Raw genomic sequence first — 18,885 nt, 5'->3', positions numbered from 1 at the left:
TTGAACTGCCAGCCTTCTGGTTAGCAGTCAAGTGCCTTAGGCACTACGCTACCAGAGATGCTGCTATTAAATATTTGTTCCCAAGATGAATGATTTGAGTATGCACTAAGGATACTCACATGTGTTCTTCTAGTTCCAAGGGTCAGAAAACCAAATCCAAAGGGTTAGGCAGATAAACACACTGGTACATACCTACAGTGGAATTCTACTCAGCAATAAGAAGGAACAAACTATTGATAAATGCAATGACATGGATAATTTCAAAACATAATATTGTGCAAAATAAGCAAGACACAAAAGAATACATGTTGCATAATTCCATTTCTGTGAAATTCTAGAACAGGCAAAAATCTATGGATAGAAATCAGAGGTCGCCTGGGGGTGTTGGAAATACTCTGTATTTTGATTGGGCTTGTAGTTGCAGGTTGCTGTGTTGTTGCCTTTGATTTGATTCCTACTCATGGTAACCCGTGTGTGTTGAGTAGAACTACTCCACAGTGTTTGCAAGGCTGTCACCTTTCAGAAGCAGATCACTTCTTCCAAGGTGCCCCTGGGTGTGTTCACACCACCAAAACTTTTGGCCAGTAGTCAGTGCTTAACCATTTGTTAAGGGACTTTAGTGTATACATTTGTCCAAATTCATTAAACTGTACCCTTAAGATCTGTGATTGTGTCATTTGCTTACAGGATAGTTCCATCTTGGCAATTGAGAGTTGGGATTCCAATGGGGACAACGTCATAGTTTCTTCAGATCAAGGGTGTCCTCCTGGAATTAATTGGTCAGTTGAAGTTGCTATAGTGATTTGGGAAGGCTAGAATGGCAGTGTGGTGTCTGTATGGGAAGGACAAAATGGAACAGACCTTTGGGGTTTATTGGGTAAGCCTTTGGGGTTTATTGGGTAAGCCGAGTGAGTTGTGGACAGTGGGGCAAGAGGGGAAAAACAAATGAGAATTCCTTAGAATTTTCTTTTCACATCATCAGGAGACTGTGGAGATAAGTATTTTCAAAGACAATTCACAGTAACATCCAAACCTTTTATTTTTAACATTGGTATACTCTTTCCCCCTTTTTCTCATGCTAGAACTCTCTTTTTATGACTTGTTAAAAAAAAAAAGTGTTTTTTTTTAACGTAAAAAAATTATTGTAGTGAAATATACATAACAAAATAATTGCCATTTCAACCATTTTTACGTGTAAAATTCAGTGACATTAATTACCTTCACCATGCTGTGCAACCATCACAATTATCCATTTCCAAATTCTTTGTATCACCCTTAATCAAGCTCAGTATTCCCACCTGCCCTAGTAACCACTACCTATGTTGTTTTCTTTTAATTTGATTCTATGATCCTAACTTCTGAGCCTTAGACATCTAGGGTCTGGGATGCTGTTCTCGGTCCATGTAGGCTGTCTGACATGTGAGCAGTGCCCACTTAGCTGATGATGAGCTGAGGTTTTTCTCAATATTTGCTTCCCTTGGGTTTTGACTGTGGATTTTCCATGTTTCCAGACTGATGGAAATGATTGAATCTTAGTCTGATAAGATTGACTGATAACAGTCAGACTCAGTGTTGGGGAAAGACTCACTCACTTCACTGTTGGATTTGTGGAGAGAGATCCTCGAGGTCCAGAGAACTCAGTTGGTCCCCCTGTTTCCAGGCCAAACAGGTGAGATTGAGGCTGCCCTGGTCCCGGGGTGCAAACCTTCCAGTTTTTGGAGCAGTCTCTACATCCTGTCATGAACTGGTGTCTGCCGTTGAGTTGTAGGGGCTGGTGAGGAAGCTGTTTATTCAGGGTTAAGGCCTTGGTATTAGAAGAGACCTGGGAGAACTAAGGAGTGGGCCAGGACTGTGGCCTTTGGTGATACCAGCGAGTCTTTCTGGCTGGCTGACCTGCCACATTCACCTCTCAGGGCTCAGGGTAATTCCCAAACAATCTCTTGGGTATTTCTGGTGTTTCTAGTGGGTCCTAGCATACCTACCTGTCAGTAAAAACTAATGTAGTTTTGGGTCTGATTACTCAGATCTAATCCTTAGTATTCCTAGGCCTTATCTAGAAAGTTGATCCCCACATCTGTGGGCTGCGTAGGGCATAGTCATTCCTGGCCAGCCAGAAGTTGGGGTAAATCCTACAGCAGGAAAAAGTTCTTACTAGTGAGCTGGAATGGCTGCTTATCTCAGCATGGAAGAATTAGCTATTAAATCTTTTCTGTAAAATAAAACACAGTATTAGTGAACCATGTAATTTTGAGTCAGACTGAACCATCCCTTCATAGTTATTTGGATGGAAAGGAAAGAGGTTAACAATTACTCTTTAATATTAAATTAGTTTAATATGAAACGTAGTTTTATCTTGTATCTGAAAAAAACAAAACAAAACAAAACAAAAAAAACAACCCAGAATGTTCTGATCTTTTTTTAAATCAGGGATAATTTACTGGTGTAAAACATATTCACTTTAAGACTCATTCCAACTCAGGTTATGACTATATGTACAATCTGTATTTGGAAGAAAGTGTCATTGTGAGACAAGGAATGTTAGGTGGGGGCTGTGTGGGGAGATAAGTGGTGGTAATCTGCTGGTGGTGAGAATGAGAAATCTTTGTTGGAGGAGTTTCTTACCCACTAGTCCAAAGGGCACTCACTGATATGGGAACTGGAGACCAGTTTGGGGCTGTAGAGATAACCACTTCTCCCTCCCCAGGACTGAGACCGTGGCGTGACTTGATTGAGGTGGGGGAAGCTAGGTGTGCACAGAGCTATGATGGCAGTGACTGCAGCTGAGAGAAAGGATAGTCTTTTCACGTAATACTACCCACCCGGCCACTCCCAGGGTGTGACCTCAGCCCTGTCAGTGGGCAGGACCCAAAGATAAGGGTAGAAAAGGAATGTAGCCCTAACTCAGATCCCAGGGGCTCTAGCTGTCTGTGAGTGGGAAGAACATCATGAGTTTAAAAAGAAACATTTACTCCCATACTAAACTTTTCAGAATGAAACATAGTGATCTAAGTACCCTAGGATGTAGTGGTATGGAACTCAGACAATTAAATGAAAAAGAAATTCAAGTGATACATGAAGTTTTACCTTTGGTAATGAAAAAATGCAAATTGAAGAATGGGATAACTATTTTTTACAAAGCTACTTGGTAAAGAATAAAACTCGAACAATTAAAACGTGGCCAAAGAATCTGAATAGACATTTCTCCCAAGAAGACAAATTTAGGATGCTTAGGATTAGATTTGACTGAGTAAAATTGCCTAATAAGCACATGAAAAGATGCTCAACATCTGCGTTAACCATCAGAGGAATACAGATCAAAACCATAATGAAGTACCACTTCACACCCACCAGAATAGTGATAATAAAAAAAGACAGTAACAAGTGTTAGTGAGGAGGTGGAGAATTTGGAACCCTTCTACACTGCTGAGGGAAATTAAAATAGTGCAGCTGCTTCAGGAAATTAAACTATTAGACATAGTTAACCACGTTGTTGTGTGCCGATGACTCCATTGTGACTCATAGTGACCCTATAGAACAGAGTAGAACTCCCCCATAGGATTTCCTAGGCTGTAATCTTTATGGGAGCAGATTGTCAAGTCATTTCTTCCACAGAGCAGTTGGAGGATTTGAACCACTGAGCGCTTAACCATTGGGCCACCAGGGCTCCCTAGAGTTAACAATATGACCCAGCAATTCCACTCCTATGTGCATACCCAAGAGAAAGGAAAACATCTGTCTACACAAAAACTGGTACACAATCTTTATAGTGACATTATTCATAATAGCCAAAAAGTGAAAACACACCAGATATCTATGATCTGATGAACTGAGGAGCAAAATGTGGCTTATCCACAAATGGCATATTATTTGGTGATAAAAAAGAAATGAAGTATTAATACATACTAAAGCCTGGATGAACTTTGAAAGTAATATGCAGTGAAAGAAACTCATCACAAAAAACCACATAGGATTCCATTTATATAAAATGTCTAGAATAGGCAAATCCATAGAGACAGAAAATAGCTTTGTGGTTGCCAGGGGCTGAGAGGATGGGAGAATGGGGAGTGACTGGTAACGGATAAGGGGTTTCTTTATGAAATGACGCAAGTATCCTAAAGTCAGAAAGTGATAATGGCTGTACAACTCTGTGAATGTGCTAAACCCCACTGAATTGCATGTTTTGAACAGGTGAATTGAAAGGAATGGCAATTATATCCCCACAGAGCTGGTTTTTTTTTTTTTTTTAAAGTAGATTTACATCCAGTAATGGCAAGGGAAGTAGAACACAGAGGGTACATTTATGTACCTTCTTTCCTGGAAGGCAGTTGGGCTGGTGCACTAGGAGGCTTAAAGAGGTTTGACCCCATAACTGCCCTGGAAATGCACCCTATAGAAAAAGCTCAAGGTTGGTAAAGATTCCTATTCACAAATGTGCATCAAATTATTTTATGTAATAGCAGATACTTGGAAATAGTCTAAATATCCAACTATAAGGAAATGATAAATTCTGAAAAAGGCAATGTTATACAATCATTAAAATCATGTTTTTGAGGAATATTTCATGATGTAGTATTAAGTAAAATGACATGATAAACTCTGTGCTGCCATGCAAAAAAGGATTACTCTAGCAGACCTGAGGCTCCTATCCTTAAGAAAAGCCCTGGCTTGCATCTGGGAACTTGGCTCTTGGAGTGTTCCACTGTTACACTAACTGACAAAGGTGGTTCACTGTGTCTAGACTGATTGTGCAAACAATGTGGTTTATGCTGAATACCTGCTTTCCTTCTAGGAGTCTGGACTTTTGGTAAGGATGCCTTCATGACTAGCCCCCCCAAAAAACCTTGAACGCTGATTAGGTAATGGACTGCCAGGACAGAGACATCACACGCATGTTGCTGCATTCTTGTTGTGGGAGAAGTGTGTGTGCTTTGTGAGCCCTCATGGGAGGGAGAGAGCATAAAGAAGCCTGCACATGGATTCCTCTGGAGTCTGCCTGTGTCTTTCCCCCTTAGGATCCAGCTATATAAGCTTCTATGTAAATCTTAACCATGAGTACATATCTATGCTGAGTCGTGTGGGGCCTTCCAGTGTATTTCTGAATGTGGAGCTGGTCTTGTGGACCCAGACACAGCCACTGATTGCATATCAAATAGAAGAGGAAGAAAAAGACCAATACACAGTGGCTGTATTGGAGTTGTGTTATTATGAATAAAGTTTATTTTCTTTTTTATACTGTTTAATATTTTGTACAATTTCTATATGACATTGCTTTTATTTTCAGAAAAGTGTAGTTTTTTATTTTTTTCAGGTTAAATATTTCTATTATATTAAATATTGCTGTCATTTTTAGAATGGCTGACCTCTGAAGGGGCTTCTCTCATTTTTCCTTAGGGTTGTAATCCCCTTGCTCAAACTGGTCGGAGTAAACTGCAGAATAAAAGGGCTGCCTTGAACCAGCAGATCCTGAAAGCTATTCGGATGAGAACTGGAGCGGAAAACCTTCTGAAGTAGGTGTCTTCTGGCTGTCCTGCCTCACCTGGCAAGCCTAGCTTCTCCTGAGGCAAATCTATTTACTCTCTAAACTCCCAGGCCTGCCCAGCTTCCTCCGTGGCTCTCAGTTTTAGCTTTGGATTTTCTCCCCACTTCTGGCATCTGGAGCAGGACCTTTTTTTTGCGTAGAGTTTGGTTATATTAAAAAGAAGAATTTTACCCAGGCTGCTTATGTGTTTGTTGGGTGGTGGTGTGGGTGACATGTGGAGCACCTGACCTCGATTGAGTCAGCCATAGTGACTAGAAGTCCAATTACTGTCTTCATGTTTGTTTTCCTGTTTTTTTGTGCGGCTGGTCTGTTTTCTCCCTTCCCTTTGGTAAATGTTGGCTGAATGTATAAAGAAAAGGAAGGCAGAGAGGAGAGGATAGGGCCTTTTCATGCCATGTCCACTTTTCTGATGAGAGGGGTGCAGTCCAGCTCTGTGATCTTGGGCACTCACTATTGTACTCTAGTCATATAAGCATAGACCTAGGTGAAGTCTTACTCATGCTGGAAGCAATTGTAAGCCCCCTCCTCACCACTCACCCCCCTGTAAAAGACAATGTTGCCCAGTGTTCTGGTTACCTAGTGCTGCTCTGACAAGAATATACCACCAATGCGATGGCCTTAACAAACAGGAGTTTATTCTTACAATTTGGAGGCTTTAAGTCCAAGTTCAAAGTGCCAGGCTCTAGGGGCTGGGTGAAAACCCCTCAACCTTGGGCTTTAGCTCTGCTTCCTGCTCCCGGCCCATTGAAGCTAGAGGCTTCTCTTCACTCAGACAGCTACTGGCTGCTGAGGCTGATAAGCCCAAGGTTGACAAGTAAAAAGGCACAGTCCTGATGTTACCAAACCACACAGCAGGCCATTAATTCAAGTCCATTGAAAGTCCCAAGGTCAGCAGAGCATGGCAGGCTGCTGAACAATGACACGGCTTAACCCAGGGTCCAAGTGTGCCATAAGCTAAAAATCATTCCCCAAGGTTTCTTATATACAGGAAGCAGACCACATCCCTAAGGCAGCTACATAGCTGCTCACAGTAGAGTCCACCATGGAGCTGATTACCAGTCTCATCATGTGGAATGTTACATCCAGCCACCCAGCCACTCAACCAGGCCCAGCCAAGTTGACACACAGACTTAACCACCACAATTCCACCCCTTGTCAACTTGGCACCTGTACAGATCTTCAATGGGTGACATCTGTACAGATCTTTCACTGGGTGACTCCAGTCCCCTAGTTCCTGAGTGGTGACCTCACCTCCTTGGCCTGGTGGGCCCCGTTCCTCTTCCTTTTGGGCATGGCAGCCCTGCCCCCTCACATTTGGGCAGCAGCTTGACTCTATCCCATTAGCTCACATGAATGAGCAGCCCCACACTCCAGAACCAAGTTGGTGAAGGTCTGGCTTTTTGGAACCTAGGGGACTGTGGTGTTTCCACCTCCAAAGGCCATGGCCCTAGCCCTGAGGCTGAGGCAGCTCTGTTTCCCATTTCCTTGGTCTCTCTGCTTCTGCTAATTAATGCCGAAGTCAACCCACTGCGCCGGAAATCTTCCTGCCCAAAAAACACTCAGCTTTCTTGCTCTGAGGGCCGGCCAACCTGCTACTCCATTTCATGCCACTCTCTTCTACCAATTAATGCCTGAAGGCAACCCAGTCCACCAGGAAGCCGCCTACGCAAAGGCATCCAGATTGCTCCTCCGTGGGCTGGTAAGGCTGTTACTGTCTCATGCTGGTCTCTGGGCTCTGCTCCTGCTATTTCTCATATCACATGCTGGGGTCTCTCTGCCAGGGTCTTGGATCAAGGAAAAACTCCACTACTGTTTCCACATTTTAGGTATCTGTCAGAGCAGCACCCCACTCCCGGTACCATATTCTGTTCTGGTTACCTAGTGTTGCTCTGACAAGAATATACCACACATGGGATGGCCTTAACAAACGGGGGTTTAAATTTGGAGGCTTTAAGTCTGAGTTCAAAGTGCCAGGCTCTAGGGGCTGGGTCAAAACCCCTCAACCTTGGGCTTCAGCTCTGCTTCCCGCTCCTGGCCCACTGAAGCTAGAGGCTTTTCTTCACTCAGACAGCTGCTGGCTGCTACGGCTGACAAACCCAAGATTGACAAGTAAAAAGGCACAGTCCTAATGTTACCAAACTACACAGCAGGCCATTCATTCAAGTCCACTGAAAGTCCTAAGGTTGGCAGAGCATGGCAGGCTGCTGAGCAACAACATGGCTACATGCAGGGTTCAGGTGTGCCATAAGCTAGAGACCATTCCCCAAGGCTTCTCCTTATACACAGGAAGCAGACCACATCCCTAAGGCAGCTACTCAGCTGCTCACAGTAGATTCCACTGTGGAGTTGATTACCAGTCTCATCATGGGGAATACTACATCCAGCTGCTCAGCCACTCAACCAGGCCCAGCCAAGTTGACACACAGACTTAACCACCATACCCAGTTTCCCCTCATTTATAAGTAGTGCGGTTTCTTCTTCCTTCAGAGTTCTGGGGGTCATTCTTGTCATCTCCTTGCTGCCTTTTGTGTAGTTGAAATAGGCACCATGCCTGCTGCCTGGGTGAGTGAGACAGATGCCTCTTGGGGCCTTGGGAAGAGATGTTGAGCTCTTGCTAGAAGCTGGAACTGTTTGTCTCTTGGCAAGAAAGAGGCCCTAGACTTCCTGCTTGCAGATGTGATTCCCTTCCAGGTTCCCTGGGGATTCCAGATGTTGTGTGTGTGTTGTGTGTGTGTGTGTGTGTGTGTGAGAAATGCTCTGCAGGAAGTTGATGATAGGTGTTCCCAGTGCATTAGCCTCACTGTTGGAAGCCTTAGGGAGCCAAGAGACTGCTTACCAGGTCATTGGGAAAAACAGATGCACCAAACTGGGTATTTGTGAAAGAGCCACGAGGTTTCTGCACTCTCAGACCCTGGTGGTCCTGGACTTGCACTAATGGCTATACCTATAAGTGGACCACCCACAAGAACTTAATAGAGACAGGTTAGGAGGAGGATTTCTGACTGAACTTTGGGTAAATTCATTTCTGAGTACATCTCTGTCTGCTTCTTAGGGATTGTCTCAAATGGGAGGTATCAAATGGGAAAGAGAAAGGTACAGTATAGCATATTCTATGTGTGTGTTTAAAGGATTTGGACATATGCTTTTGTCAGTGCACAAAATTTTTCCCAAAGGGACAAAGAAAGCTGTTAGTAAAGACAGCTCCTGGGAACAAGAGAAGGGATGAGGGTTTAGGTGACTCTTACTTTTTATTTTACTCCCTTCAGTGTCTAAATGTCTTTTACCTAGTGTATCACTTACTTTCATTCATTCCTTTTGTGAAATATGGAAAAAAAAAAAAAAAAGAGAGAGAGAATAGTGTAACAAAGCCTCCTAAACCTGCCAGTCAATCCACGACATCTGTACTACAGCTGTCTTGGTGACTTTAGAATGGCAGAAGATACATGGCCCTGGGTGAGAAAATGTCTGGGAACCTCCAGCTACTTTTGTAACTAGGTATAAAGGAGAATGTTACTGGAGGAGACGGAAAATATTGTAACATTTATCTGAAGGTGTCCATGTCTCAAGACAAGTCTGGACTTGGGCATCATCAATTCGCCACAGCACAGTAGACGTTGGGCAGCCAGTATCATTTAGAGGAGATGCTCCTGTTTTGGGGTACCTGCCGTAGGATGGGTTGTGGAGCTGGGGAGGCTACAAAGTGAATCCTTCCAGTTTTTATTTTGTGGCTGGCGGTTCCAGTTGACACTTTGTCAGCTCATCTCTGTGGCTGAAGGACAGGTGGGCAGCCCTGATGTTATGGCCTCCCTGCAAATAGGCTACAGTTGATTTGCTTGTTCATTCCCCCAACAAATGGATTTATGGAATACCTTCTAAGTGGCAGGCAGTATTTGAGGTTTAGGGATAATAAGGCTGCAGAAAATTCAGGCACATTTTTTTCAAACTCATCAAATTTCAGGATGCTTAAACTCTTGTGGGGATCTCCTCAATGCACAAGCAAACAGTTCAGATCATGTCAGAAAGTGTGGTTTTCTAGGGTGACAATTGAAGAGGGAAATGGGATAGTGATTGAATCAAGGTAGCACAACTTTAAAAGGGGAGTGGTCAGGGAGGCCTCTCTGAGAAGGGGACTGGAGTTTCTGAGGCAGGAACTGGGGCAGTTTTGTCTTGCTCTGTTACTGACACCAGCAAATAACCTTTCTTAAGCTCAACCACCAATGAGCTCAAGCTCATTGTCAAGTTGGTGGTTGCTGTGCTGGGAGGGATGGGGGTGGGGTAGGGTTGTTAATGATTCCTGCAATAACCTAAAAGTTCAAAGTATCTGTCTCTGGAGAATGTTGTCAGAGGAAACCCTAAAGTATTTATTAATCTGACTCAACCAGTACCAGTGCTTTCCCAAAAACAAATAGGGCATTGTGCCAAGCCGATTTCCAGCCTCATAGGTGTCCCTGGGAGCTGATTAGGTGGCTGTCCCTGTGGGCAAGGGTTTGTTTTAGTTATAACCGGGGCCCCACTGTCCTGTTTGTCTGTGTGCATGTTCCTGGATGTCCCACTGCAGCCCCCAGGTGAAAGTAGAGTGGTTGGAATGGTGGGGAGGACTGAGGCAGGAGGCATTTGGGAAAATGTCCTGGAAAATGCTGGCGTGGAAGCAAGGTCCTAGTCTTTACCTGCCTTGGCAAGGGGTCCTCACAGCTGGGCAGGCCCTAAAAAGAACGAAATTTTTTACCCCTCAGAGGCTTCTCCTTCTCTGATCCATATCACCCCGGAGTCCATGAACCTGCTGGAGTTTGGTTAGGAAAATATCAGATACTTTAAATGGGCTCTTTCAGGCTAAGCTGGCATAGTATTCTCTTTCTTCTCCCAACTTCCTTCCCTCCCTTGAGAAAAACTGGAGTGGACAAGTGATGACATTTTTCTGAAACTGAGATGCTCTTTGTGAATTTTATAACAATCTGCCCCATAGTTCACTTTTAACTAACTGGTTCTGTGAAATGGGTTTCCAGTTCCCCTCTTCTGTTGGTAGCTGTTGGACTAGATCAGAGGGGCCCATTCTGAGGCATACAGGGGCCAGGAGAGCATGGCAATGAGTGCAGGGACCTGGGGTTAAAGTTAAAAACAGTAGGGAGTGGTAGGGACTGTGGTGAGTGCAGAGCATGTACTCTCTAAAGAGGGGACAACTGCAGTTTGCTCCATGGAGAGCAGGCCCAAGGCTGCCAGATGATCTCATCATTTTTCAGGAGAAGCTAGAGGTCTGACCTTTTTTTTGTAAATCTGTTTCTGAGATGGAGAAAGTGATTTATTCTGGGATTGGAGAAAGAGGTTTGCAGAGCAAAGAAGGAATCTTGCCTGGAAAGGGGCTGATTTAGAAACTCAAGAGTAGGCTGGTGAGGGTCTGTTGCTGGGAACCAAACCTCCCTGTCAGCAGGCATCAAGACAAAGACTTAACTTCAACTCTACTGGACAGGAAAAGGAATTGAAATTGAAGTCATCAACATGTTAAAAAGAAAATACTGTCATAGTGTGTTTATGAAAATAACTTTCATGGGGTTTGTGTGGTATGCAAAAATGTATGTATGCATTATTTACATAAAAATACGGTGCACAGAAAGGACTATGCCAGTTTCAGAAGGAATAAAAGAACTATGGGCAAGGGAAAGACATTCCTCTAGGAGTTGTAATTGCTTATCTTCCTTCATTCCAAAATGGATTTTAGATACCTTAATACACTTGTACCACATGTAAGATTAAAGTATGAGTGATTGAGGAGTTGGGGGCAGGAGGAATAAGAGAGAGACAGTTATAGATAAGGCTATCGCATGCCATGTGGTCCTATGTACTTTGTTAGACAAGGGTCACACTTCATCTCTGATCTTCCTAGCAGCCAGTATGAGGAAGCCAGATCCAATGTGATCTGGAATACATTTCATATTCATTAGCCAAAAGCTAACACTTAATTGGGCTTAGGCAGAACTTGTACATAAACAAAGAGGCAGTCTTTCAAGCGGAACAAGGGGATACTGCGTGGTTTAAAATCAGGAATGGTGTGCATCAAGGTTGTATCCTTTCACCATGCTTATTCAAGTTGTATGCTGAGCATATAATGCAAGAAGGTGGACTATATGAAGAAATGGCATCAAGATTGGAGGAAAACTTATTAACAACCTGTGATATGCAGATGATACAACCTTACTTATTAAAAGTGAAGTGTACTTGAAGCACTTACTGATGAAGATCAAAGATTTCATTATGGATTGTCAACATAAAGAAAACAAAAATCCTCACGACTGCACAAAGAAGCAACATCATGATAAAAGGAGAAAAGATTGAAGTTGTCAAGGATTTCGTCTTACTTTGATCTGTAATCAGTGCCCATGGAAGCAGGAGTCAAGAAATCAAATGGCATTGCATTAGCCAGTCTGCTGCAAAAGACCTCTTTATTATTATTATTTTTGAATTTTTATTGTGATTTGAATGAAAGTTTATAAAGCAAATTTATTTTCCACAAAGCAGTTCATACACATTTTGTTTCATGACATTGACTGCAATCCCCACATTGTAACAGCTCTCTTTCCACTTCCTTCCTGTAATTACCTCTTCTATGCAATTTTCTTTCTTATGCATTTCTGCTCCCCAAGCTATCTCCCTGTTCAAATACTGCCCTTCTGTTCTCCCATGATTGATTGTTCTGAGGAGTGCCTAGTATAAATGTTCACCCTGTATCTATTGTTTGGCTAGGTGCCATGGGAGTGAGTTCAGTTCCAGAACTGAAGGGTAACCAGGGGCCATAGTCTCAGGTAGTCTTTCTCACCAGGCTTTCTCAGACCAGTAAAAAAAAAGGACGTTGTCCTTTTTTAAAAAAAAAAATTTATTGTGATTTGGATGAAAGTTTACAGAGCAAATTCATTTTCCATACAGCAGTTCACACACTTTTTGTTTCATGACACTGACTGCAGTTCCCCACAATGTAACAGCTCTCTTCCTACTTCCTCCCTGTAGTTACCTCTTCCCTGTGTCCCTCCCTCCCATGCACTCCTGCCTCCCCCACCCTCTGCAGCTATCTCCTTGTAGGAACACTGCCCTTTTGTTCTTCTCCAACGTTCCACAGAGTGTATCTACCTGATGTAAATGTTCACCTCATATGCCTGTCTGTTGTTTGGCTGGAAGCCACAGGAGTGAGTTCAGTTCCAGATCTGAAGGGTAACTAGGGGCTGCAGTCTCAGGGGTCTCGCCAGGCTCTATCAGACCAGCAAACCTGGTCCTTTTTTTTTTTTTTTTTTGTAATGATTTTGAGTTTTGTTCCACATTGTTCTCCCTCTCTAACTAGCATCTCCTGTACCGATACCCCTCTGAGTGGTTGACAGTGGTAGCTGGGCACCATCTAGTTCTTCTGGTCTCATGGTCATATAGGCTGAGGATCACATGTTTTACTAGTTCTTAGACTAATAGTTTCCATGTGTCTTTGGTTTTCTTCATTGTTCTTTGCTCTAAACCTGGTCTTGTTTATGGTTTGGTGTTTTGTTCCACATTGTTCTGCCACTCTATCCAGGATCTCCTGCATTGATCCCTTTCCAAGTGGTTGACAGTGATAGCTGGGCACCATCTAGTTCTTCTGGTCTCATGGTCATGTAGGTTGAGGTTCCCATGGACCACTAGCCCCCTGGACTAATTGTTTCCATGCATCTTTGTTTTTCTTCATTCTTCTTTGCTCTGGTTGAGGAGAGACCCATTGTTGCATCTAAATGGCCGCTTGCAAGCTTTTAAGACCCTGTTGCTACTCACCAAAGTAGGATGTGGAACAATGTTTTTGGGTAGTATGTTATGCCATTTGAGCTTGATGCCCCCTGTGACCATGGCCCTGAGCCCATAAGTCCAACTACTTGCTCCCTCAGAGTTGTTAGCTGTGCCTAAAAGGTTATCATAACTTTGTTCCTTATTAGCTGCATTACAAATGTAGACATTCTTAGAGCACATGCAAATATGTGTGTAGAAATATCATCTGCCAACCTGATATGTGGTCATGGGTATGTTCCCTTTTTGCCTAGACATACCTGATCATTCAGCCTGTCTATCTATCTATTTACCTATAGATTATTTGTTATCACTGATAATGGAGAGTTGTATATGTAACAGTGTCTGTACCACTTGTGCACCTCTCTGTGGGAAAAAATGAAAAAATAAACCAAACCCACTGCCAACGAGTCAGATCCGACTCATAGTGACCCTTTGTTGGGTTTCCAAGGCAGTATCACTACGGAAGTAGATTGCCCAATCTTCCTTCCGAGGAGTGACTGGTGGGTTTGAACTGCCAGCCTTCTGGTTAGCAGTCAAAGGTTCTCTTTAAAATGTTAAAGAGAATAGCTGTCACTTTGAGGACTAAGGTACACCTGACTCAAGCCATAGTATTTTAAATCACCTCATATGCATGCCTCATGTGTTGGCATAAGGAAAACCAAAGAAGAATTGATATATTTGAATTATAGTGTTGGCAAAGAATATTGAATATACCATGGACTGCCAGATGAATGAACAAATCTGTCTTGGAAGAAGTACATCCAGAATGCACTTTGGAAGTGAGGATGGCGAAACTTCATCTCACTTACTTTGGTCATGTTATCAGGAGGGATCCACCCATGGAGAAAGGACATCATGCTTGCTAAAGTAGAGGGTCAGTGAATAAGAAGAAGACCTTCAATGAGATGGATTGACACAGTGGCTGCAGCATGGGCTCCAGCACAGTAACAATTGTGACAATGCTGAGGACCAGGCAGTGTCTTCTTCTGTTGTGCATGGGGTTACTATGAGTTGGAACTCATTCAGCAGCACCTGACAACAACAGCAGCAAAAACAAGCCAGTTGCCATGAAGTTCCTAATACTGAGGTCTGAGGGAATTCTCTCCCCTGGATTCTTTTGGACATTGTTGAGTGGCAAATCGGTCATTTTTCAATACAGGTTTTTACAATCTGCAGGTATAACCCATGGTGTGTAATGCCATCAATCAGTTGGTTGCATGCTTTTTTCTTTCTTTTTTTAAGAAAAATGTGTATTGGAATAGGCTAAAATATATTGATGTGAATCAAATGAATAAAATATATTATTGTTGTTGTTAGGTACCATTGAGACGTCTCCAACTCATAGCAGCCCTATGTACAATAGAACAAAACACTGCCCAGTCCTGTGCCAGCCTCAAAATTCTTGCTATACCTGAGCCCATTGTTGCAGCCACTGTGTCAGTCCATCTCACTGAGGGCCTTTCCCTTCTTTGCTGACCCTCCATTTTACCAAGCATGATACCCTTCTCCAGATATTGGTCCCTTCTGACAACATGATCAAAGTAGGTGAGACAAAGTCTGGGCATTCTTGCTTCTGAGGAGCATTCCTGCTGCACTCCTTCCAGGACAGATTTGTTAGTTCTTTTAGCAGTCCATGGTGCTTTCAGTTAGCACCACAACTCAAAAGCATCAACTCTTCTTTGGTTTTCCTTATTCATTGTCCAGCTCTCACATGCATATGAGGTGATTAAAAATACCATGGCTTGGGTTAGGCACACCTTAGTCTTCAAGGAGATATCTTTGCTCTTCAGCACTTGAAAGAGGTCTTTTGCATCAGATTCGCCCAATGCAATACATCTTCTGATGTCTTGACTGCTGCTTCCATTAGTGTTGATTGTAAAACCAAGTATTATGAAGTCTTTGACAACTTCAATCTTTTCTCCAGTTATCATGATGCTGCTTATTGGTCCAGTTGTGAGGATATTTGTTTTCTTTACAAAAAAAAGGTGTAATCCGGACTGCAGACTGTAGTCTTCAACCTTCATCAGTAAGTGCTTCAAGTCATCCTCACTTTCAGCAAGCAGAGTTGTGTTATCTGTGTATTGCAGGTCAATAATGAGTCTTCCTTCAATGCCGATGCTGCGTTCTTCTTCATATAGTCCAGCTTCTCAGATTATTTGCTCAGCATATAGATTGAATAAGTATGGTGAAAAGATACAAGTCTGACTCACTCCCTTCCTGATTTTAAACCATGTGGTATCTTCTTGTTTGTTCTAACAACAGCCTCCTAGTATATGTACAGGTTCCTCGTGAGTACAATTAGGTGTTTTGGAATTCCCATTCTTCTCAGTGTTATCCATGATTTGTTATGATCCACACAATCAAATGCTTTTGCATAGTCAATAAAACACAAGTAACATCTTTCTGCTATTCTTTGCTTACAGCCAAGATCCATCTGACATCAGCAACGATATCCCTTGTTCCATGTCCTCTTCTGAATTCAGCTTGTATTTCTGGAAGTTCTCTGTCAGTATACTACTACAACTGTTTTCGAGTTATCTTAAGTACACTTTTACTTGAGTGCGGTATTAATGATACCAAACACCGAAAACCAAACTCACTGCTGTCGAGTTGGATCCGACTCATAGCGACCCCTCCTTTGGTTTCCAAGGCAGTATCACTACGGAACCTTCCTTCTGAGGAGTGGCTGGTGGGTTTGAACCATCAGTCTTCTGGTTAGCCGTCAAATGCCTTAGGCACTACGCCACCAGAGCTCCCAATATTAATGATATTGTTAGATAATTTCCACATTCTGAGGGATCACCTTTCTTCAGAATGGGAATTGGTACACATATGGATCTCTTCCAGTCAGTTGGCCAGGTAGCTGTCTTCCAAATCTTTTGATATAGCCGAGTGAGTGCCTCCAGCATGGCGTCCATTTGTGAAACACCTCAATGGGTATTCCGTCAATTCTTGGAGCCTTGTTTATTGCCAATTCCTTCACTGTAGCTTCAACATTTTCCTTCAGTACCGTTGGTTCTTGATCATATGTCACCTCCTGAAATGGATGAACATCAACCAGTTCTTTTTGGTACAGTGATTCTGGGTATTCCTTCCATCTTTTCTTGATGTTTCCAGCATCACTCGATATATTGCCTATAGAATTTCTCAATATTGCAACTCGAGGCTTACATTTTTTCTTCAGTTCTTTCAGCTTGAGAAATGCCAAGTGTGTTCTTCCCTTTTGGTTTTCTAACTCCAGGTCTTTGCACATTTCATTATAATAATTGACTTTGTCTTCTCAAGCTGCTTTTTGAAATCTTCTGTTCAGCTCTTTTATCTTGTCATTTCTTCCATTTGCTTTAGCTACCCTCTGTTCAGGGAGCTCTGGTAGCATAGTGCCCAAGGCACTTGACTGCTAACCAGAAGGCTGGCAAACCCACCAGCCACTCCTCGGAAGGAAGATGGGGCAATCTACTTCCATAGTGATACTGTCTCGGAAACCCAAGGAGGGGTCACTATGAGTCAGGTCCGACTTGGCAGCATATAACAACAATAACAACACTACTCACTCTCTGTTCAAGAGCAAGTTTCAGGGTCTCTTCTGACATCCATTTTGGTCTTTTCTTCCTTTCCTGTCTTTTTAATGACCTTTTGCTTTCTTCACAGATGATGTCTTTGATCGCATCCCACAATTCTCTAGTTTTTGGTCATTGGTGCTCAGTGCATCAAATCTATTCTTTAGATTTTCTCTAAATTCAGGAGGGATATAATCAAGGTCATATTTTGGCTTTCATGAAATTCTTTAATTGTTTTCAGCTTCACCTGCATATGAGCAGTTGATTGTCTGTTTCACAATCAGCACCTAGCCTTGTTTTGGCTGAAGATATTGATCTTCTCCATTGCTTCTTGCCACAGATGTAGTCAGGCTGCTTCTTGTGTACTCAATCTGGTGAAGTCCATGTGTATAGCTGTTGTTTGTGATGTTGAAAAAAGGTATTTGCAATGAATAAGTCGTTGGTCCTGCAAAATTCTATTGTGTGATCTCTAGCATTATTTCTGTCACCAAGGCTATATTTTCTAACTACCAGTGATGCTTCTTTGTTTCCAACTTTTGCATTCTAATCACCAGTGATAATCAGCACACCTTGATTGTATATTCGGTCAATTTCAGACTACAGAAGTTGGTAAAAATCTTTAATTTCCTCATCTTTGGCTTTGGTGGTTGGTGTGTAAATTTGAATAATACTAGTATTAACTGGCCTTCCTTGTTGGCATATGGATATATATTGGTGTGCAATATATCGGTGCATGTCTAAGTATGGTTTTGTCAGACTTTTGCTTTAGGGGTGTGTGTGTGTGTTTGTATGTGTATATGTACTATGTTATAATATAAAGTATATTTCTTATTGATGTTCATAGCCGAAAAATAAAATACCTACCAAAAACCAGTGATTATCACCAAGCTGAGCTTCCAGTATTTCATTGCCTGGCCAGGGAGCTCAAGCATGTGTGTGTGAAAACTTACTGAGCAGTAAGAGAGCCTGCACCATCATATGTACAGCCAGCATCATGCATGTCCTTTCCTGATAGGGTGGGGCATGAACCGACTTTGTTGGTCCAGGAGGGGGAGTTTAGTGAAGGGAGGGGGAATAACTATAAATAAATATTTATATATATAAACCAAAACCAAACCTACATCGAGTCAATTCGAACTCGTAGTGACCCTGTAGGACAAAGTTGAACTGCCCCATAGGATTTCCAAGGCTGTAAGTTTTTATGTAAGCAAACTGCCTCATCTTTCTCCTGTGGAGCGGCTTGTGGGTTTGAACTGCTCCCCTTTTGGTTAACAGCTGAATGCTTTAACCACTATGCCACCACAGTTCCTTTAAATATGTTAACATACGTGAATATATGTATTATGTATATGTATAGAAGCTGCTGGGTAGTGCAAATGTTTAATCACCTGGCAGCTAACTGAAAGGTTTGAGGTTCAAGTTTACCCAGCAGTACCTAGAAGAGAGGCCTAGAGATCTACTTCTGAAAAAACCAGATTTTTATTTTTATATAAGAGAGAGAGCATGAATGAGAGAGAGAGAGAATGATGGACCCAAATATCTGGCAATGTGAGGAAGAGCCCCAGAGGAGAGAGTAAATTGGAGGAAAAGGGTGGTTAGTACTTTCTTCTCCAGAGGAAAGGTAGACAGGAGATGAGCAAAGTGAGCAGATGATAGGTGGCTGGATTTTCATTAGCTGGGGAGGGTCAGTGGTCAGATATTCATAGTCTTGCTGGCTGGCTGGAGACTTTGACTAATAAATCTCAGATTTCTTCATCTGTAAAATGAGGATGACTCTAGTAGCCACTCTTAAACCAGAAAACCAAACTCATTAGCGTTGAGTCAATCCTGACTCATAGTGACCCCTCCTTGGATTTCCAAGGTGGTATCTCTGCTAGAGTAGATTGCCCAGTCTTTTTTTTTTTTTTTTTTAGGATTTGGGTGAAGATTTACAGAGTAAATTCACTTTTCATACAGCAGTTCACATATACTTTGTCTCATGTCATTGACCAAAATTTA

General features: G+C 42.5%; 1 protein-coding gene across 1 annotated transcript in view; it reads left to right on the top strand.

Annotated features, from left to right (window-relative positions):
• The window catches only part of RHPN2 (rhophilin Rho GTPase binding protein 2), an 87,564-nt gene that overhangs the window by 16,528 nt on the left and 52,151 nt on the right, over positions 1-18,885 (top strand). The window contains exon 2 of the mRNA XM_007954350.1: positions 5,392-5,507. Within this exon, the coding sequence (XP_007952541.1) occupies positions 5,392-5,507 (116 nt within the window). The remainder of the gene's footprint in view (positions 1-5,391; positions 5,508-18,885) is intronic.

Source organism: Orycteropus afer, unplaced genomic scaffold, assembly GCF_000298275.1.
Source record: "Orycteropus afer afer isolate SDZICR_OR568_19922 unplaced genomic scaffold, OryAfe1.0 scaffold00459, whole genome shotgun sequence".
In the NCBI taxonomy this organism is placed as follows: Eukaryota; Metazoa; Chordata; class Mammalia; order Tubulidentata; family Orycteropodidae; genus Orycteropus; species Orycteropus afer.
The sequence above is the reverse complement of the archived record's forward strand: the minus strand, read 5'-3'. Positions and strand labels throughout refer to the sequence as shown.